This window comes from Trachemys scripta, chromosome 1 (genome assembly GCF_013100865.1).
Source record: "Trachemys scripta elegans isolate TJP31775 chromosome 1, CAS_Tse_1.0, whole genome shotgun sequence".
In the NCBI taxonomy this organism is placed as follows: Eukaryota; Metazoa; Chordata; order Testudines; family Emydidae; genus Trachemys; species Trachemys scripta.
Window position 1 is genome coordinate 246,531,651 of NC_048298.1, and position 21,858 is coordinate 246,553,508.

Sequence of the window (21,858 nt, forward strand, 5' to 3'; positions counted from 1 at the left end):
TAAACGCCAGGTTTGGGTTGCATGGCATGTCTCCATAAGCCAAGCTGGCACCTCTCGGAGCCACTCACCATCCTGCTCCACCTTTAGTGCTGCCACTGGCCAATCAGAGACAGCAATGTATATATTTAGGCTTGGTAGAATTCAATTTTTATTTTTTTAAATAATTTCAACAACAGTGAACAATGTTTATTTTTAAGCATGTTCCCCCCCTCCCCCCGCAATTTTTATCAATTTAAATTTTCCCAATTGTGGGAAATTATGGGAGGGGTGAGACAATTATATAATGGCAGTAGATGTTGAGTTTCAAAAAGTTAAAGCTTTATAACCGTTAAAACACAAATTGTTGGCATTGGATGTCAAAATATATAAAGCAAATATCCTTAAATCAAACGGTAACAAGTTCACAAGCAGCATTTTTTCTACTGTGCCTACCGGCAAATTTCAATTAGTGTACACACAGTGAAATCGACATCTTCCAACCCTAGGGATATTCAGTGTTGCTGACTGTCAATGGGGCATGACAGCCTTGGCTCAGGCAACTGCTTCACCAGCAGAGGGAGCATGTGACAGAGTCACTGGTGCAGGTGTTAATACAAAGCCCTAAGAGTATGGCCAAGCATCTGCTGTTGTAGCAGAGGAGTGCCTGCTGCTCTGGGGCACCAAAGTACCTTTTGCAGTCTGGGAGGAGAAGCAGTTGCCCAGGAAAGGAGAGGACCAACACATCTCCGCAGCAACCAAGGAGAGGACAGTCTACTCCAGAGCAGGAGACCCGACACTTCCTCTCCTCATTCATCCAAGAGGGGACCCAAGACCTCCAGCAAACCAGCAGGGGCAGAGAGATCACCTTGCCACACCCAGTGTTTGTACCCTAGACTTCCATGCAGGGAAGAAGACCCCTGGTGCAGGCATTCACCCCTGGGTAGAGGGCAGGCATGGGCTACCATCATTGCCATCCCTGGCAGGTTTCAACTGGGGGCAACCCTAGCTTGCTGTCTGATCTATAATGGGTGAAATATGCCCCTATTCTACTCCGGGGCTACATTCTGAGATGCGGCCCATCACTGTGACATCTGCTCTTGGGCATACTGGCAGGCACAGAGTTTAGGAGAATCTTGCCGTCTATTTTTCCCCCCAATTTGACCTCTGTACCAATGGAACAGTACTCTAGAACATCCACCATTATTTGGGTCTGTATGTAGCAAGCGCTGGGAAATTTGTTGGAATATTTAACAAATTTGCCTCAACTGTGTTTCCAAGCTCTTGTTTTGCTTTCCACAGTCTAGCAAATGAGTTTATGCACAGGAATGTTCACAGAAATAGCAGTTCTTAAAAGAACATTGAATATTTGTAGAATGGAATGTTGAGATCATAACTGCAAATACTTGCCCAGGCAACCTGATTTTAAGAATTACGCTCAGAGAACTGAAATTCAGTTGATGGGTGAACTCCAACCCTCTCCAGAGGGCCTATGAACAAGGGATATGGCATTATTTCAGCCCTGCTTAAGTGGGACTTGGGCTGTCTGCCTAAGGGTGAATTTCATCCCAGTGGAATGACATGCCCAGTCAGAAGAACTCAGCTACTGAGCTATTTGCAGATAAGTGCTTGTGGATGGGCTACAGAACAAGAATTACTTGCAGGATGTATGAGGCAAATACATTTGAACAATGACTAAATTTGAAAAGATCACAACCACTTGCCAAGAAAGAAGCCAAATTTGAATCAACTTGTAATTCATTTTTCACTCAGTTCTTACATTGGTTGTGCCACTCACACATGGATTGATTCAGCTCAGCTCATTTTATTTTCTTAACCATAGGCTAGGTAAGTCACGTACAGCACCAAGCACATTGTCGGAATTTAACTGGTGAATAATATTAACAGTTCTAGGAGTTACAGTAATCTCCTCCCCCAACTCCAATTAATGCCTTTCTTTTAAGCTACAAAGCCCTAAGCAGCTTCGAATCTGCCTACTTTCCTGATGCATAAACCCCCAGCTGAGATTGGCTGGAGTGCTACCTTTGTAAATAATAGGGAACTCATTACAGAAAACCCCTTCACTTTGGAAGTTACAGTAGTAACCCCTATGATAGATGGCCTGTCCTTTTGCCAATGCAGGAATGTTCCCCAAAACGTTACCTTGTGATTTCATGTACTTGAATATAACCCCAAATGAGTGAGCTTCCACCCCTTCCCTTCGGAGGCAATTCTAGGCATCCAGATACAACATGGATGGGCAGAGCCTACAAATCTGAACAAAATTCCAGTCTAACAGATCTCTCTGTTTCCTATTTTAAAAATCATTTAAAAAAGAAATAGTGTTTAAGTCTGAGAATGACTAGTCCAGCAGTGAGCCTGCCATAGCCTGCTCTCTAGTTATGACTACTGAAGTGGTCCTGGAACAGCTTATGTGTGACATGACCAAACTTACCTAAAGCCAGGTGGTCTGTAAATAGTTTGGATAAAGATGCAGCAGCTTTTAAGACAGACAGTGGAAACTTGATCAATATACTGATGTTTTAATATCTGCTCCAAGTGTCTTAGAAATAGTCCATACTCCTCCTCTTAAATGTATACTGCTGCCTCTTTTTTGAGAGAGAAATCTTTTAATATCACAGCTGATATACTTGTATGCAGTGTAGGTGCAGGTTATTAGCGAGAATGTGGGTGAGGTAATATCTTTCATTAAACCAACTTTTGTGGGTGAGAGAGACAAACTTTCGAGTCACACAGAGCTCTTCTTCTGATCTGGCCACTCGACCTTGAATGGTCCCTTACAATATGTGCTAACTACTTATGCTAAACAGTCTGTTCCAGCCTGCATTTTGCTGTGGTACTCGGAGTACCTTTCCTGGACCTGAATAGGAGCTCTGTGTACCTCAGAGGCTTCGCTCTCTAATCAACAGAAGTTGGTCCAATAAAAGATATTATCTCACCCGCCTTGTCTCTCCATTGATACACTTAATATTTGGTGTGAATACTGAGGTCACCTACTGGTTAATATGTGAAATGCATGATAAGTTAAAAGTAAAAAAGGGATGGTGATAAAGGAAGAAGAGGGATATACTCTCATTTCCAAATTCTTTAAAGGAGCAGTACCAAATAAAGTCAAAATGTTGCTACACATTCAGAGATGTGAATGTTTATACATTGGAGTTGAACTTTTTAAGTCTATGTTTCCTATCTTTTAGAGTGATAGCCGGGTTAGTCTGTATCAGCAAAAACAACGAGGAGTCCTCCATGCAGCTGATGAAGTGGGTTTTAGCTCACGGAAGCTTATGCCCAAATAAATGTGTTAGTCTCTAAGGTGCCACAAGGACTCCTCATTGTTTCCTATCTTTGTTATCCCTCTAATTTCAAAAGCATCCAGTTATGCACTCTTTATACTGTCGTGAATTTGGGAAAAAAAAGTTCTCTAAAGTTCCTTTTATAAAAAGTGTTGTCTGGTCCCTGTTCAATTTTTAAAAGGGTCTTTTCAACAGTGAAACTGGCAGTATATGTGGAGTACTCACATTCTCAAAGTAAACAGAAGGCAATATCTATTTTTGCTAATTTCCTTCATGTATAGTCATCTTAAGGGTAGATTGTAACTAGAGTAGGTGCTAGATCAGACTAATGTGGTTTTCAAGTTTGCACTGTCCCTTTAATAGAGAATTATACACATCCTACAACATCTATAGGCTAGTTAAAGGAGTCTGCCAGAAGGCTATCATTCTATCTATAGGGATGCCAGATTCCCTCAACCCTTCACCTCCTGGCTCCCAGAAACAGTGAGGGGGTAAGCCCTACAACTCCCCCAGCTACAATATCTTCTAAGAGGGGCCCTAAGACTTAACCTTTTCCTGGAAGCAGGATTTTCTGTGCCATGTGACCTTCTCTCTCTCTGTTTGGTCTGCTGCCAAATGGCTGCACATGTTATTTGTGTACCAGATAGACCATGTTAGGCTGTTTGGGTCAGGACGGCCGTAGACAATGTTGTTAAGACTTGGAATAGTTTCAAACTTCTAAAAATTAAAAACCATAAGAAAGGCATCAGCAGAATTTGACGAGATTGATTCAGTTTTTGACATGTGTACATTTTAGGAACTCCCGAAGTTGATAGAGGTTTTTATTTTGTTCTGCATACGTGAAAAAATTTAGTGTAACACAGTAAGTTCTTAGAGTGCTGTTTGGTAATGCTACCCTAAATAGACTGCACTCCTACTGGCTGGACTTTGTGAACAGAGAATTAATCCTCCCAGGTGCATGTCTGTATAAAAATCTTTAGGGTGGTTTGGGAAGATGCACAGGAAACTTCAAACTCACTCTGCTAAAGAAGGTAATGATATAACTATTCTTCAACTAACATTCTTTGGAATGTACCTAAATAGTCCTATGATAGCAACTAACAAGGAATGTGTTACATTTATTTATTTAATGCCTTTTAAAATTTGGAATTGTCTGACGTTATCATTGGTCAAAGGAATTAAGTTTTCTGAGTTACTGACAAATGTAGCATTGTTTCAATGAGATCACTGCGTCAGTAATGATGGCAAGTTATTTTCCAGCTATGTTTCCCCCCCCAATATACTCAAGTATCCGCCAGGAGGTCTATCATAAAAGTAAAGTCTCCCAGGATTTATTTGGGACTAGATTTCTCTCTAAGAACATTATTTATTATTTAATGCAAGAGAGCTTGATTTAATTGCATGGGAATTTAACAACAAATGTTTTTACCCGTGTTTGGTATGTGAAGTCCTAACAGAAAGAGCTAAATTTTCAAGGAATAACATATAATAATCCAACTGCATTTCTGCTAGTGCAACTGGCAGTGACTTTTGACTGATGAAATGCAGTCCTAAGACATGCTAGTGTACAGATTCATGCACAAAAGTTTCAGATTAAAAAAAAAAATCTGGGAAGGGTTGTGTTCACAACTGAACACTGGTCAACGCCATGTTGCTCATTCATCTACATAATCATCTTATTTGTATTTTCATTTTGTTAACAACGGGACATTTTGTTAACAACAGGACTTTTAAATGAAAGATTGACAGGCAAAAATTATTTCTACTGAGAACAAACTGTTACCTTAAGATTTATCCACCTCACGAATATCCCCCTGGTAGCTTCTTCAATATTTTACAGTCATGATAGTGATGCTAAACATGGTCAAGCAGGTACTTCCATTATAACTCCATAGAAGACGACTTCTTTCTACCAGAATAATTATACTCAAGCCTGAAATCTCACAATTCCAACCGTAATTGTTGTAAATTGACTCAATGATAATTAAAAAGACTTTTAAACACTTCAGATCTACAAGACCAGAATTTAGCATTTGCCTATCTGATCACTTTGCAAAGAAATCCAGAAACAGATAGCAATGTGTAGAGCTGGTCAAAAATTTGTGGATGCAACTGTTTTCCATCTGAAAGTGCGGATTCAATGAAATCAGAACATTTTGCAGGAACATCTCAATTTCAGCAACATTTTTGACATGAAATTATCAATGTTTCATTTCAACTTTATTGACATGTTACATTATAATTTATAGCATGATGAAAATCAAAATGACACAGCTGAAATGAAATATTTCTGGATATTTTATTTAGTGAAAAATTCTCACATTTCAACTTTTCATTTTGATTCAGGAAGAAGCAAAATTTCAAACTCTCAGAATTTCCCACAGGACTTTTTTTGACCAGCTCTACTACTGGGTGTTGGGGAATTTGCACCAAGACGTCGCATGTATTTAAATGTGAACATTAAACTGCACATTCAAATACATGTATTATGCATGTCACTAATGCAAGTCATCTCTTCAGTCTTTCAGTTCAAACACACAGTATCAAATAGAGGCAAACTTAAAAACGCTAATGATTTCTGAATTAGGAAAAGACACTGGTGCCTCTTCTATTCTTGACTTATTCCTTTTGTGTTAAAAAAAAGGGAGCACATACAAGGCAAGGAACGTAAATACACAATCTACATTAATGCAACACTAAGGTTGGGATTTAACATGCACAAAATTCTGAAAATCTCTCAAAGCAGCCACATGGCATACAAGGTATTTAACAGGAACACGCTACCATGTATTTGCAAATGAGCTGAGACTTATGCTTTCTACAACTAGGGATGTGCATTCTGTCTGCCTTGTGTTTAAAGTCTCAGGCACAATTTTGGAATAGTGTAGCTTTTTAAATATAATTATTGTGGCATTATTAAGCCCATGCTACTAAAATACCTGCATCTCTGAAAATTATAAAACCAAATCCTTGGTGTAGTCTGTACCAAGTTAAAAATAATTAAACACTTTTTAGTACATAAAACATCATCACCATAATTTATGGAAGTACATTTGGCGGCTTTTTTCTTTTTAAACTTTGCAGACAAAATGATATAAAATCTTATTACTCAGATTGAGAATTGCAATTTAAGTCTCTCTTACAATGAGTTACTAGCTACAGTATCTAAAGATTTGATCGACATAGATGTTTACTAGGACTGTATTCGTTATTGCATGATTTTTCATTGGTGATACATCGTCAAACTGGAATTTTGGCCTGTTGCAGTAACATTTAGGCAATGAATGAATACAGCAAAGATATATGTATAGCAATGCTGCCAAGTTTAACTGTACACTGATGAATTTAAGCACATAATTAATTATACACATACCCATGTTTAGATGACTATTCCACCAGGCCTGCTTGGTTTTTATGCTCTCATATCTTGCACCTTCTCCCACTGAAGTCACTGATAAAATTTCCATCGGCTTCAGTAGGATCAGGCTTTCATTTAGGTGCAGTAGATTTTATGTTCCAAAGCACCACCAAATAATAAAGTATATACAAATGTAGTTGCTTGTTGAATTCAACATGCAGTTGGTAGGAACACTGGACTTGCCATACTAATCAGAACGCTGGGCCTGCAAATTTGTTGCTTCCAGCAGTAGTGGCCACTTAGCTTATGCTTCTGGGGGAGGCAAGTTGTATCCCTCCCCCCTCCAAATTACACACCTAATCAATTGTGCAACATGAAGGCTAATACTGCTTCGTGGCCTCTGTAGCAATCAGCTGAAATGTGATTATTTCTATTTCAGCAAATGTAACTACAGAAAATATTGGTCTTATTCTGGCTATGGACATGTGACAAGACCATTTTTGAAATTGGAGCTCCTGTTCAATGAAAGGGCAGTTTTCCGAAGCGAGAGAGATTACAGTGGACTTATTACTGTACTGGAGAGGTCAGGATACTTTCAGAGTGGACTGAGGCTGCTAAGAATGTGGCTACACACACACACGCAGAGAAAGGAAAGCTTCCAACCTGCAGCAATGTAATCATGGCAAAGTTTGCATTATGCCACCTCTGATTGTGATCATATTACAGTAGAACTTGTAAGTGGTGCAGGCTCAGACTTAATTAGTAGCTGGATGGATGGGAGATCTCCAAGGAAAACTGAGGTGCTGCAGGAAGTGATTCACTTGATAGCACTCCTCCTTCCGAATCAGTACAAAACCACTTCCCCTCTCTGCTACAAGACACAAAAGTGCTACCACAGAAGAGTTAAAATAGAAGCCCAGTCTGTGAGATCACTGAGAGTTCTCATGGCATTTTTCACAGGAATAGGAATGTTAGCCTTGTATCTGGCCAGATCTGACCTCTGGTTATTGCACTCTACCTGCTTAAATTCCCACGGTTAGCAAAGATTCTTCAGTGTGTGTGTGTATGCCAGATATAGGATTGGTAAAGCACTTTGGGATCCTTCAATTGAAAGGAGCTGCATAGCTAAGTTATATAGTGAACATAGTACCTTGTTACTTTACAATTTTTTGTTTTTCCTCCTTCAGCATTCCTGCTATGATCTCCACACAGCACCTGCCACACCCCAACGAAATTCAAAGAGCAATGGACTGCCCAAGCAAAGAGAAGGAGCTTAATGAACAGCAGTCTGAATGTCAGGATGGGTCTAATTGCCCTGACTATTGTCCAGCAACAGCAGAATCCAATTCAGGTTGCTACTTAATAATAAAAACTATGGCATGCCAGCAAGTAGTAGAATATTGGATTTTCTTAGGTACACAAATCCAAAAAGTCACCCAAATATCCCATTTTCATTCTTGATAGGATTACTCTCACTTCAGTTTTTTACTTGTTTCTTAAATGTCTTTTTTTTCTTACAGGGCCAGATTTATAGAAGCGCTCAGCACCCACCATTGAGGCAGATATTGAAAAGAGCTCTGCTCTTATTTAGACATCTAACTGAAGTGGCTGTATTATCACTAAGAACGATGGGAGCTCTGGCCTGCTGAGCTCTTTTAAAAACCTGGCCCACAGCCTAGGTTGCCCTCTAACCCTTTTTTTTTTAACCACTCCCAAAACTGGGACTAGCTAAAACACAAAGTAAAGTATAAATTGCAACATTTCAACCTGACCACTGGAAAATAGGAATATTTTGCTTTGTGTTTTGTGGAAGAAAACACGACAGTCTACTTCCGTTCCAGACAGTTTTCTTGAATGTGTGATAGTTCTTGGCGTTACACTATTTAACATTTTTATCAATGTCCTGGAAGAAAACAAAGTCATCACTCATAAAGTTTGCATATGACACAAAAATAGGGGGAGTGGTAAATCATGAAGAGGACAGGTCCCTGATATGGAGCCATCTGGATTGCTTGGTAAGCTGGGAACAAGCCGTATTAAAACTATATGCATTTTAATACGGCTAAATGGGACAAATAGGAACAGAGATTGTCAGCCATACCTACAGGACGGGGGGCTTCGTCCTGGGAAACAGGGACTCTGAAAAAGATTTGGGAGTAGTGGTAGAAAATCAGTTGAACATTAGCTCCCAGTGTGACACTGTGCCCAAAAGCATTAGTGTGATTCTTGGATGCATAAACAAGGGAATCATGAGGAGTAGAGAGGTTATTTTATCTCTTTATCTGGCACTGGTGCGACTGTTGCTGGAATAGTGTGTCCAGTTTCTGGTGCCCTCAATCCGAGACGATATGGATAAATTGGACAAGGTTCAGAGAATAGCCGTGGGAATGATTAAAAGGATTAGAAAACATGACATATACTAAGAGGCTCAAAGAGTTCAATCTATTTAGCTTGACGAAGAGAAGGTTAAGGGCTGACTTGATTAGTCACCAAGTACTTATATGGGGAACAAATATTTAATAATGGGCTCTTCCATCTAGCAGAGAAAGGTAGAACACTGGGTAGGCAAACTTTTTGGCACAAGGGCCACATCTGGGACTAGAAATTGTATGATGGGCCATGAATGCTCACGAAATTGGGGTTGGGGTGCGGGCTCTGGTTGGGGCTGCAGGCTCCAGAGTGGGTCCAGAAATGAGGAGTTCAGAGTGCAGGAGGGGGCTCCGGGCTGGGGTAGGGGTGCAGGCTCTGGGGATGAGGGGTTTGGAGTGCAGGAGGATGTTCCGGGCTGGGACCAAGGGGTTTGGAGGGCAGGAGGGGGATCAGGGCTGGGGCAGGGGTGCAGGGAGAGACTCAGGTGTGCAGGCTCCTGGAAGCAGCGGCATGTTCCTCCTCCGGCTCCTACACGGAGGCACAGCCAGGCGGCTTTGCACACTGCCCCATCCGCAGGCACTGCCCCTGTAGCTCCCATTGGCTGCAGTTCCCAGCCAATGGAAGCTGCAGAGTCTGCACTTGGGGCAGGGACAGCATGCAGAGCGGAGCCTCCTGGCTGCCCCTACGCATAGGAGCCGGAGGGGCCATGTCGCTGCTTCCGGCAGCCATGTGGAGCGGCCCCCAACCCTGCTCCCTGGCTGCAGTGTCGGAGTGGGGCAAGCCCCAGACCCCGCTCCCCAGCAGGAGCTTGAGGACTGGATTAAAACAGCTGACCAGCCAGATCTGGCCCGCAAGCCATAGTTTGCCCACCCCTGTGATAACATGACCCAATGGCTGCAAGCTGAAGCTAGACAAATTCAGACTGGAAATGAGAGTAATTAATCACTGGATCAATTTACCAAGGGTTGTGGTGGAATCTCCATCACTGGCAATTTATAAGATTGGATGTTTTCCCAAAAGATCTGCTCTAGGAATTATTTTGGGGAAGTTCTATGGCCTGTGTGATACAGGAGGTTAGACTACACGATCACAACGGTCCCTTCTGGCCTTGGAATCTATGAATCCTGCACTATAGTTTTCTGCTTTTTGTCTTAGGACGACACGATGTTTGTTCTTGTCACATTCCAGTATCATCAGAGGTAGGGCTGTTCATTTTTCAGTATTGAAAAGGATGACATTAGAAGGAAAGGCACTTTAACACGGCAATACTCTGCAGCTATTCTATGCTGGGCTGTGAGCTTGACCGATCAAATGGGACATGATGGAACCGCTGGGTTAAGATAGAAAAATGCAGTGTTTCAGATTCAAAAGATGACACTGTCCTCTGCATCCCTAGTTGAAACAATGCAACACCTGGTGGCAGGGAACACTGTACTACTGCCAATGCTGACTTTTGGAAGATACAAAAATAGAGGTCCAAACTATCTGTGGTTTAAGAACCCAGTGTATTTCTGCCAGAATCAATGCTAGCCGGCTACCCTGTCCACAACTGTGCAGTTACACTAGCAACCTAAAAATCTCCAAATAGCTTCATTTAGATATGGTATTAGCATGACTTGCAACCCCTGACCTGGGACACCTAAGTCTCAATCTGGTGACAGAAAAATGTATGGCAAAGGAGTGTCCTAAAATTCCTCACCAGGCAACCTATGTTGCTCCATGACTCACGGGAAAGGAAGGTTTTCAACTTCATTTTGATTGACAGCAGGCCCACCCACATTTGGGATCCAGGTCTGGCAACCTAGCGAACCATGGTGCGCATGATCAGCTCACTAGCAACTTTTTTAGAAAAGGCTGCAGACTCATTGTCTTGACTGCAGATAAGTCTTGTACATTTTCTTTTCCCAGGCATGCAACAAAATACACGCATATGCTCCTATCTAACAAATAATACAGATATGATCTTTTCTCCCACAGAATCACCAAGAATTCTTAAAATACTGCAGAAGTGGATTCCTACAGTTTCTCCCTATTTTGACAAGGAGCATTATTGTTATGCAGACCACCAGATCACTATTCAAGAATCATTAGACCACTTTGGAGCTATAGTATGGCCTGGTGTAAGTTTTACCTATGTACTGTAATCAAGTAGAAAGTTAAACTCTAAATTATAAAATAAATGTGAACAAATGGAACATTGGAACTGAAGTGAAATGAAAATAATGGTCTTTGATGAACATCCCCATTGCTCACTTACTGTCAGGCTTCCATCACAGTGCAGAATGAAGGTAGTTAACTACTTTAACAAGGAACTCTGGCTTATGCCCCTCCTACTGTCACTTTGGGCCAGAAGAGCAGCTTCCAAAGGTGTGAAATGGAAACAAATGATTGAACTGTAAGTCCTCTATAAAACTGTGTACCCCTCTCCCTTTGAAAAGTGCAGAAAATAGCCATTGCTATTGGTTGAGCATATAAATGAGTATGGGTGCAGACATTAAATCAAAGAAAGGAAAATTGGGAAGAAGCGTGTTCTCTCAATGACTCCAGTCAGTCACTGTGAGGATGTAAGCACCCGGCAAGACACATGTGAGAACAGAGAAGAAAATAATATTGAAAAGATCCAGCACGCAGCATTTTATAGAGAATGGAAATGTATTTAGAGCAGAGTAGAGCAATCTCATCCCAAAATGAGCAAGTGCGGAGGCTTGAAGGTCTGTTTAACTGACTGTATGTAGACAAAACCCTTTCTACCCAGGATATTATCTGGGAACCATGAAGTGTCTCATTGCTCACAGGTACTGTCCAATCAGCACCACTTGTGTTCCCCTCATGCATCATTTGATCCACCATGCTATGGAAAATTTAGAGAACTTGTCTCCTTCACAATTTTATTGGAAGGCAAGCAACTGCTGAGAACTTTCTACCTTGCTCAGTTTGTTTAAGACAGAGAACTGCAGGGAGGTCAAGATTTATTTTATGCCACAGGATTTTTTCCTTCTTTTGTGGTTTGGGAAAAAAGTGCAAGACTCTCTTAGGACTTGTGAAAGTGTTCTAAAATACAGAAAAAGGTGGTGTTTATACTTTATCATAGGAAAGGCAGAAAAATTCTTGCAGGGAAAAAATAGCTATTTTGGCAACTCATCTAATTTCTTTCACAGCTAGCTACTGGAAAAGCAAGCTTCAGTGCAGACAAAGCAGGGACTTGATGAACTTAAAAAGAGATGAGTCTGAAGACCAGTGAGAATATTGGGTCATAAGTGGTTGTAGCATGATAGGCTCAATGCTCCTAACCTACACTATAGAATTCTTTCCCCAGATCATAAGTCTATGCTTTCAGGAAACAGCCTGGAGCGATAAAAGCATCTTGACTCCCCAGGACCTTTTTTGACAAGGATATACCTTTCATCACAGAGTCTGTCAGGTTTATAGAGTCTGGGTTTTGGGCGTAGAGAGTCATAGGCAAGGGGATTCAACCTGTTGACAATCTGCAGGTGAGAGTCATCTTTCAAGTCAGAAAATAAAGTTCTCTTTGGTGTTGTGAGAATGATACTTACCTTCTCAGTTTATTTTTAGGATTGTTTTTGAGTTTAGAGGTGATGGCAGAAATGCAGAGAGAGTTTGGCCATTCGGGGGGTGGGGGAGGGGAGGAGAGTACACTAGTGAATAATTAGGAAATTGCTCGCTGGGACCACACATTTGTTGCTGAAAGGCCACTCTGCTTAGTTGAGGGGATTGTCCACTAAGCCGATTTGGCTGTGTACACCTTTAATATGCATCAAATATTAAGGACTATCATGAGATTCTTTTTTAGGTCTTTATTTGCATTGCATCTCTATGAAGGGTGGTGCTCCTTGCTTCCAGTTGATGAATACAGATTATATTTGTCAATTTTGTAGTGACTTGATCTTGCTGATCATCTGGTTTTGGGAAACTAAGTCCTGAAGAGATGGACATTGTAAATTAGAAAGAAGGAAAGTAATTTCTCAGAAGACCAAAGGAACTCTAAGCAAGATATTGATCTCTGCAAGATTTAAATTGAGAACCTCATAAAAAGTCAGCTTTAGATTTAGACTTCAGAACTGAAGATATTTCCATAGTTCACAGACATGTAGATTAAATTAATATTTTTACTGATGAGGAAACATTCTATTGGTCCCTGCTTATCCCATTGTTGAATTAAAAAACACAGTACTTTGTGTGTAGTGAGATGTGGATAATTTTGTCTCATCTGTAAAGTGGTCTTCAAGATAAAAAGCATTATAGCAACTGATGAAGACGTGAGGAAAATATTCCAAACTTATTTACACTATTTATTATGAAGACGGACAAGGATTGGATTTCAACGCTAGAAAGCTTATCAGTCTAGCAATCATATAAAAACTCACAGAAAATGACAAAGATTCCATCTCAAGATAGCACAAGAGAGAAAGGGGAAAATGTCTGTCTTAAGTCTTCTTACTATGAACTGCAATTTCATCAGATCTCAAATTAGTCAGGTGTCAGTACATGGATGGGAGAACTCCAAAGAAAGCATAGATACTGCACAAACAGTGCTGGTGATTCATTAGCGGCACTCACCCATGATGAGTTGGTAATCAATGCCTCAGCATCATGTTACAAAACTGTGTGATTAGAGGAGATGTAATACGGGGTTGTGATGGAGGAAACAAAGAGGTAGTTCAGTCACCAAGCCTATCTGCTCTTTGACCTCTGCTGTGATTGCTAAGAAAGCAACCAATTGTCCACTGTTTTACTGGTATGGTTCCATGACAGAACTGTCACTTGAACTGAAAGGTACCATTTGTCTTTTCCCTCTCTATAAAGTGGTTGGAATTATTTCATCATGCCTGCACTATGACTAATGGATGGGAGTCAAGTTTATATCTGAATATCTAGAGTGACAGTGACTTTGTAATAAAATCTCTCCTTCTCCAGACTGATGATGCTCAGTTCCTACAGTAACTTAGAGATCAGTAGAAAGCAACAAAACTGTGTGGCGTATAGATGTGTGTATTTCTAGGGAAACCCATATAAAAAGAAGCTGTTTGGTTGTTTTTACTTGCCTAATAATGTGGGTGTTTTTTATTTTAAAAAGAGGACTAATCTTGTTCCTTTTTCCTAATTTGCTTTTGTGCTATATACTTGAATATGTTCAGTCTAGAAGTAAACTTATTAGAAAAATGTTTTCAATGATTTAATGAACTGCTGCATGGCCATTAGCAAATTAATGCTTTCTATGGATATATTTTAACTGTTCTTAGGCATTGGCTTTATCTCAGTACCTGGAATCAAATCAACAAGAGATCAACCTAAAAGACAAAAAGGTACTTGAAATTGGTGCTGGAACAGGACTGGTATCCATTGTGGCTAGTATACTAGGTTGGTAAATTCTGATTAAATTCCAATAATTCCACCTCTTCACCTTCAAATATATCAATTGTGAGGTGGCAGCTAAACAATTCTTTGACACTGTAGTCAGTGAAATTATAACTAAAATTCAAACTTAACTAGCAGTTATGACTTTGGCTCTCAAAATTCTGTTGGGCTTGTCTACGCTGCCCCACAGTTTGGGCTACAGGAGTGCAAACAGAAGTGCGCACCAAAGTGCTACACCTGAACGCCCCCGTGTGGATGCTGTGGGTGCAGACTAAAAGTTCCCCAGTTTGAAGATGATTATATTAACAGGAGCCTTTTAATTTGCACCTGTAGCATCCACATGGAGCACTTGGGGCAGTGGAGACATGCCCCAAAATAACAGTCCTTTATGAGTAGTTACCCCAATCCAGGAAATGGGCGGGCGGTGGTCTATTTATTGACTGAATGATGACCAGAGAGCCAACATATTCAAAATTGATAATTGGGGGAAAAACAGGAAGGTTTATAGAAAAAAATCTATACACTAATCATTTAAACATTCTCTTTAGGAGCTTATGTTACAGCTACTGATTTGCCTGAAGTACTTGAAAATCTCAAATTGAATATTTCAAGAAATACACAAAACATGAATATTCACCAACCTGAAGTGAGGAAGCTGGTGTGGGGAGAAGACCTCAATGAAGACTTCCCTAAATCAACTCACCATTATGATTTTATTTTGGCAAGTGATGTTGTCTACCACCATACATCTCTGGATCCATTGCTAACAACAATGGTATATTTATGTCAGCCAGGGACAGTATTATTATGGGCAAATAAATTCAGATTCAGCACAGATTTTGAATTTTTAGAGAAACTTGGCAATATATTAATCGTTACACTTCTAGCAGAATTTCCAGAATCAAATATCAAGCTGATTAAAGCCACAGTAAAAGAGAATTAAGAGAAAACAATACAGTCATAGTTTTGATGCCCCTCAAAGTTTATGAGCTTCTAGTTTTTAGTACATAATGCACACGGAGTGCATTAATGTCCATAAACCTGTCCCTGAGTCTTTGAATTTTGCACTTCAATACATGACAAATTAAGCTGGAGGATAATAATATCAGGACACTTCTTAACTGTCTGATTTGTCTCATAAGCTTATAGACATGATTTACTCAAGCAAATCAATTTATTGCTGCCAGAGGGTCCGCAGTAACAAAACACAGCCAGAAGGTAAAGTTCCAAAATTTCAAATCAACTATTAGATCTAGCTATAGAGTAACTCCTCGCTTAACATTGTAGTTATGTTCCTGAAAAATGTGACTAAGTGAAATGATGTTAAGTGAATCCAATTTCCCCATAAGAATTAATGTAAATGGGGGGGAGGGGTGTTAGATTCCAGAGAAATTTTTTTCACCAGACAAAAGACTATATATTACACATACAGTGTGTGTGTGTGTGTGTGTGTGTATATAAGTTTTAAACAAACAATTTAATACTGTACACAGCAATGATGATTGTGAAGCTTGGTGGAGGTGGTGAAGTCAGAGGGTGGGATATTTCCTAGGGAATGCCTTACTGCTAAATGATGAACAAGCACTTGGCTGAGCCCTCGTGGTTTAACACACTGTTAATGTAGCCTCACCCTCTACAAGGCAGCACAAATGGAGGGAGAGGAGACAGCATGGCAGACAGAGACAGAGACACACCCTGTGTGAGAGAGAAAGATGCGCATTGCCCTTTAAAGTGAGGTCAGCGTACTTAAAGTACATTGCCTTTTTAAGTAGATCAGCAAGTTGAAACAGCAGCTGCTGTGAGCAAGCTCCCTCTGTCCTGAGCCCTGTCGTGTCTCCCCCCCCCCATGGAGATGAGGTAAGCGGGGGACAGGAGCAGGGGGAAGGGGGACACCCTGACATTAGCCCCCCATTTTCCCCTCCCTCCCTGCACAGCAAGCAGGAGGCTCCCGGGAGCAGCTTCAAGGCAGAGGGCAGGAGCAGCACACAGTGGCAGGAGGGACAGCTGAACTGCTGGCAATTGGTAGCCTGCTGGGAATAGTTGCCTCACAGGGAACTTAGGGGAGTGGGAGCTGATGGGGGGCTGCCGGTCCACCCTGGTTACAAGCCCCCACCGACTAGTTCCATTGGGCTGCTCTTTCTGCAAGCAGTAGACAAAGCAAGCAGCTGCCAAACAAGTTATAAGGGAGCATTGAACAACTTTAAACGAGCATGTTCCCTAATTGATCAACAACAGTAACTGGGAAGCCTTAAAGTGAGGAGTTACTGTACATTTATATGCTGTTTACATTGCATTTCTATATTATTCCTAAAGCTGTCTGCTTTAACACGTTATGTTTATGTACTCTTTAAAAAAAAAAACAAGAACAGTTTTCAGCTTCATTATTTGTTTTTATTAATTAAAAAATCCTTTAAAGTATCAGAGTGCACATGCTGGTTTTTTATCTTCAATTTTGCACATTTACGCTGTGTTTTACATTTTTTAAACATTATTAAACATTTGTATGTATAGCTTTACAATACCTGATTAACTGTCTGGCACTTTTATACATGTATCAGTCCAACCTGATACTCAACTTCACATGGATTTTTGAAAGTTTGCCTGAAATATCTCAAAGACAAAGATTTACAAGAGCACCTATGTATCAGCAATTCTGAGATACACACAGAGACCGTTTGAAAGGTTGTTGTTTAAAAAAAACTCATCATGTAAACGCTTGCAAACAGTACAGGTAATGGAGTTCCATTACTTTATAGTCTAATAAATAAAATTTTAGCTACTATGATGTAGCTTTAAGGCCTTCATACAATTGAAAAAGAAATTAAGATTAAACATCTTAAAACCCTGTTCATTGTAAAAAATACAGAGCTTTTACAGGTTTGCAGTTAAAATGAACAGTTAAGAACCTAACATGCATGCAAGAAATCTTTTACAACCCAATTCCAAATCCTTGGGTGCTGGCAATTCTGGCACATCCATTGCCAGCAATGGGATGCACACTAAGTAAACTCCCTGATGTCAGGAGTCAGGTTAACAGGTATTAAGCCACACCAGGGTGCCTTTCTGATAAATATACACAACTTAATAATCAGCATTCAGTATTTGATGAAGACATGCGTTCTAATTAAAAGGTAAAACTTATCTTTCCTATCCTGTCAGTATAAAACCATCTCTGTATGTTTACAACTGTTGGTATTTCAAAACACGCAATAATCAGGAGGATACATGACAGGAAGCCAGTTTTCAGAAAAAGATGCACAATGGGTCCATCCAAGTAACTTCATTAACTAAAGAAAAATAATTGATAAGCAGAAAAATTAGATGATTCTTTTGACACTGATATCGTCTCTCATTCTTTCTTAACCTAAAGTGCATGTTAAAGAGGTTCATTGTAAGAAGCATAACTTCAATTTATTGCTTTCTGGAGCTCTAAACTTTCATACAGAATGGGTTTAGTTTTTGGAAGATTGGTATTTTAGCTTTAGTGAACAAAATGTTGTCTTAAGCAGCACAAGAATCCCAGTAAACTTGGGGATTTTTCCCCCCTTATACTCGTTTTAAATAACTGTATAGTTAATTTAATTTTAGGTAAGCAAAATGTCTTTGCAACAGACTGGAAAGGGGTTATTGAAGGAAGGGCTCCGAAATGAGTGAAGAAGAGACAAGCCCTTTCTCCCTTTCAGCACCTGGATGGGGGGAAGCTAAGAGTCTGATATAAAAGATGGAATTCCCATGAGACGTCCAGGGAGCATGCCCAAATAGGAATCCCAGCACCCTCCTGCTTCCCAGAGGCTAGAGGACTGGGCTTCTGGATATTGCCTTTGGACCTCACAAGTGCCCCTCCGCCCCACATCTTTCTTGCACACCTTTGAGCTAGTGAGTTTAATCCCCTGGCTAACTGGTGCCAGATAAATTCATTAAGTCCAATCAGAACCCCTGGTGAATTTGGGGGAGGTAAAAGTGTTTCAGATTTGAATATTCCTGGATCAAAAACCTATCCAGTACGTTCTGTTCCAGAATCTCAGTGAAAATTTTCTGAAACTCAATAGTTTAAGCAGTCTATAATGAACATACATTTACATCTCCTAATATTAAGAGATTCTTCAGCATACATAACATAACAATACCCCTCCATAATTAAATATATTTATTGACTACCCCTTACCTGTATACAATTTTTCAAGTTTTCCTTGGTTGGCTTCTCTTCTGCAAGTTTTGTGGCAAATTTGAGACCTCTTCCATACATTTTATTTGCCAATGCATGCTTATAGGCAAACGTTAAAACCTACAGTACGTTAACAAAAAAAAGTTAGAAATATACCACCATATTAAAATAGCATTGTTCAGATAAAAAACAATTTAAAGCAGACAAGTCAAAGTTAAACATTTTACCAGACTGTTTCGAATTTATTCTTATGTTGATTAACACAGATGAATCACAGCAATTACTGTACTCGTGTTTTAATTCTAAAATAAGAGCAAGTGTTTGTCACTATCACAAGCTTCAGAACATTTTATGAGGATTCAGAATCTCATTACTCAAACAGCTGTACACTGGATCACATTTATAGCTATTTAGATTTTTCAACAACTGCCTAAATACACAGTACTGTAAATAAATGATAAAACAGCCAAGTTTTTTTTTAGCCCATGGAAAAAAGTAATGTCAGATTGTGGAATATGAATCCCAGCAAGCATTAAACTGATTGCATAACAAACACGAAAAAAAACAGTGGATGGTGTATACATACATGTACATAATTATAAACAAGCAATGAAAACAGGCCTCAGGTTTTGCTTAATATATTCATCATGAGAATTTGCTTGCTAAGATATGAAAACCAGAGCGTTTGTTGATTACGAGGGTGAGTAATTTATTTGCAACACTGAGCTTTTAGTACCTTAACATTACACATAAAAAGTGCAGGTGAACAGACCTGCCCACCACAGAGATGTCAAATAAAACTGGTTCCTTAATAGCCTAACAAATAATTAATGATGAAGATTTTGGTAGATTCTCCATGCTATTTTACTGTTACAGAAATTAGAGCTTGTGCTAACCCAAGTCTTTCAACTTTGATACAATCCACTACATATATCCATAGTGAATATCCTATTTTAATTTCTTATATAAGTGATACACCAGTACAACTAAGAGGATATGGCAAAAAGGCTTTAAAAAAGCTAGTTACTTCAATCTGGGATGCAATTTTTTCCCCACCCCTATTTGCAACCAATCAAAATCTAGTTTTCCCAGCTGACAGGTCACCAGAGTGACAGATATTGCAACCCTATGCAATATCTTTGGAGACTACTGTATACATTTATTAGTAGCATAATACATGAAGTACTGTAAGATACTACAAGTTCATAAGCGCAGAAGTTTTCCATGGCATAAAAAGAAACCTCCAGCTTCAGCATCTGTGCATGCACCGGCCAAATTAAGTTATACTGTAAAAATCGCAATGTAAAAGAAAGATTGCAGTCACTAAATTGGTTAACATAAAAGAGCAGGTAACACAGAAGAGTAAACACACTTAGTTTTTCTTCAGTATGAAATACAAAATAAAAATCAAATTGGAAGCAGCATCTTGATAATTTATTTTCCCATGTGAATGCACGACAAAGTAGGTAGACAAGTGGTTTTGCTTTTTTTGCATATCATTACAAAACTTTTGGATGATGGGAATGTAATAGGTGTGATAGCTGCATTTTTATTGGGCGTTTGATATGGTCTCAAAATTTTAATCAAAACCTGTTTTTGATAGGAATAGTAACATGGATTGAAAATTAGCTGAAGGACAATAAACAAAAAGTAAACAACGTAATCAGTTGGAGGAGATGTCTAGCAGGGCACTGCATGGATTAGAGTCAGATCTTATATTCTATACTTATGTTCTTAAGTGTATCCAGTGACCACAGATTTTTCTCTTTCATGTGTTTCTTTTGAAATAAGAGCTCTAACTAGAATACGTGGGAGTACTACTGAATGTACCAGATATCTGGGTCAAAAGCATATTATGCACAGCACCATGTACCTGGGGCAACATGAAAAAAAAAAAACAAAAATAAAAAAAACCAAAGGTTGCCTACCTTTTGTAACTGTTCTTCAAGATGTGTTGCTTGTGTCCACTCCATTTTAGGTGTTCGCGCGCCCACATGCACAGTTGTCAGATTTCTGCCTTAGCAGTATCTGTAGGGCTGGCTGTGGCGCTCCCATGCGGTGGTATATAAGGCACCGCCAGCCCTGCGCCCCCTCAGTTCCTTCTTGCTGGCAACTGTGACAGAGGGGCAGAAGGGCGGGAAATAGAATGGATATGAGCAACATATCTCGAAGAACAAGAGTTTTTTCTTCTTCGAGGGCTTGCTCATGTCGATTCCATTGTAGGTGACTCGCAAGCAGTATCCACAGAGGTGGGCTTGGAGTTCACAGCTTAGCGGCTTGCAGTACTGCTCTATCGAAGCCAGCATCGTCCTGGGCCTGCTGGGTCAGTGTAAAGTGGGATGTAGAAGTATGGACAGAAGACCAGGTGGCTGCTTTACAGATGTCCTGGATAGGCACATGAGCCAGAAAGGCTGCCAAAGAAGCCCCAGCCCTGGTAGAGTGGGTGGTGACAACTGCCAGTGTCAGCACCTTCGCCTGATCATAGCAGAAGCGAATGCAGGCATCGATCCAAGAAAAAAGTTCTTTGAGTGGATGCCAGGTGACCTTTCATCCTGTTGGCCACCACGATGAACGACTGCATCGACTTAACGGAATGGTTTGGTCTTATCCACATAGAAGGCCAGAGCCCTCCAGACGTCCAGGGCATGTAACTTGCACTCATCTTCTGATTTATGCGGCTTCGGAAAGAAGACCGGTAAGCAAATATCCTGGCTCAAATGAAACAATGTTAGGAAAAAAGCCGGTGCAGCCTTAGCTGGACCTTATCCCTGTAGAAGACTGTGTACGGTGGCTCCGAGGTGAGCGCCTGTATCTCGGATATCTGGTGGGTCGACGTCACTGCAACCAGGAACGCAACCTTCCAGGAGAGGAGAAGGAGAGAACAGGAAGCCAGGGGCTCAAAGGGAGGACCCGTGAGCTGAGACAGCACCAGATTCAAGTCTCAAGGAGGGACGGGGTCCCTGATGTGCTGGTAAAGGAGCTCCAGGCCCTTAAGGAATCAGGCCGTGATAGCCTGAGCAAAAACAGGCCTACCTGGCAACAGCGGTAGATGGACCTTGATTGACGAGAGGGACAAGCTCTCCTGGAGCTTGAGATGCAGGAGGTAGTGCAGAATAAGCTGCAGCGAAGCTCTTTCAGGACAAACACCTTTGTCTGCAATCCAACAGGTGAACCGTTTCCACTTGGCCATGTAGGTCGCTCTGGTGGATGCCTCCTACTCCCGAACAGAATGCGCTGAACCTCAGCCAAGCACTGCTGCTCCTGCGTGTTTAACCACGCAGCGGCCAAGCTGTCAGATGTAA

At 40.5% G+C, this 21,858-nt stretch overlaps 2 protein-coding genes across 5 annotated transcripts in view; one reads left to right on the top strand and one right to left on the bottom strand.

Moving 5' to 3' along the window:
- Positions 1–3,929: 3,929 nt before the first annotated feature.
- On the top strand, positions 3,930–15,729 carry METTL21C (methyltransferase like 21C). Of its 3 annotated transcripts, XM_034758197.1 has the most exons (6): positions 3,930–4,318; positions 7,085–7,228; positions 7,833–7,996; positions 10,993–11,135; positions 14,277–14,394; positions 14,940–15,729. In XM_034758197.1, exons 3-6 carry the CDS (start codon positions 7,843–7,845, stop codon positions 15,332–15,334), a joined length of 810 nt encoding a protein of 269 aa, XP_034614088.1. In that variant the 5' UTR covers positions 3,930–4,318; positions 7,085–7,228; positions 7,833–7,842; the 3' UTR covers positions 15,335–15,729. The 3 variants fall into 3 exon arrangements, with proteins under 3 accessions (XP_034614088.1, XP_034614087.1, XP_034614089.1); XM_034758196.1 differs by lacking the exon at positions 7,085–7,228; XM_034758198.1 differs by lacking the exons at positions 3,930–4,318; positions 7,085–7,228 and adding an exon at positions 5,908–6,049.
- Positions 15,730–16,760: 1,031 nt separating this feature from the next.
- Positions 16,761–21,858, bottom strand: part of TPP2 (tripeptidyl peptidase 2) — a 76,227-nt gene continuing 71,129 nt past the window's right edge. For both annotated transcript variants that reach the window (XM_034758199.1, XM_034758200.1), the window contains 2 exons: positions 18,557–18,676; positions 16,761–17,678 (listed from right to left, as the gene is read on the bottom strand). In XM_034758199.1, the coding sequence (XP_034614090.1) occupies positions 17,589–17,678; positions 18,557–18,676 (210 nt within the window). In that variant the 3' untranslated portion in view covers positions 16,761–17,588. The remainder of the gene's footprint in view (positions 17,679–18,556; positions 18,677–21,858) is intronic.

Excerpts from the sequence above, each read along its gene's own strand:
- METTL21C (XM_034758197.1), top strand. The coding sequence starts at position 7,843 with ATGATCTCCACACAGCACCTGCCACACCCCAACGAAATTCAAAGAGCA. Across the intron at positions 11,136-14,276 it reads GAGCTATAGTATGGCCTGGT|GCATTGGCTTTATCTCAGTA; the intron begins GTAAGTTTTACC and ends AACTGTTCTTAG. Across the intron at positions 14,395-14,939 it reads CATTGTGGCTAGTATACTAG|GAGCTTATGTTACAGCTACT; the intron begins GTTGGTAAATTC and ends CATTCTCTTTAG.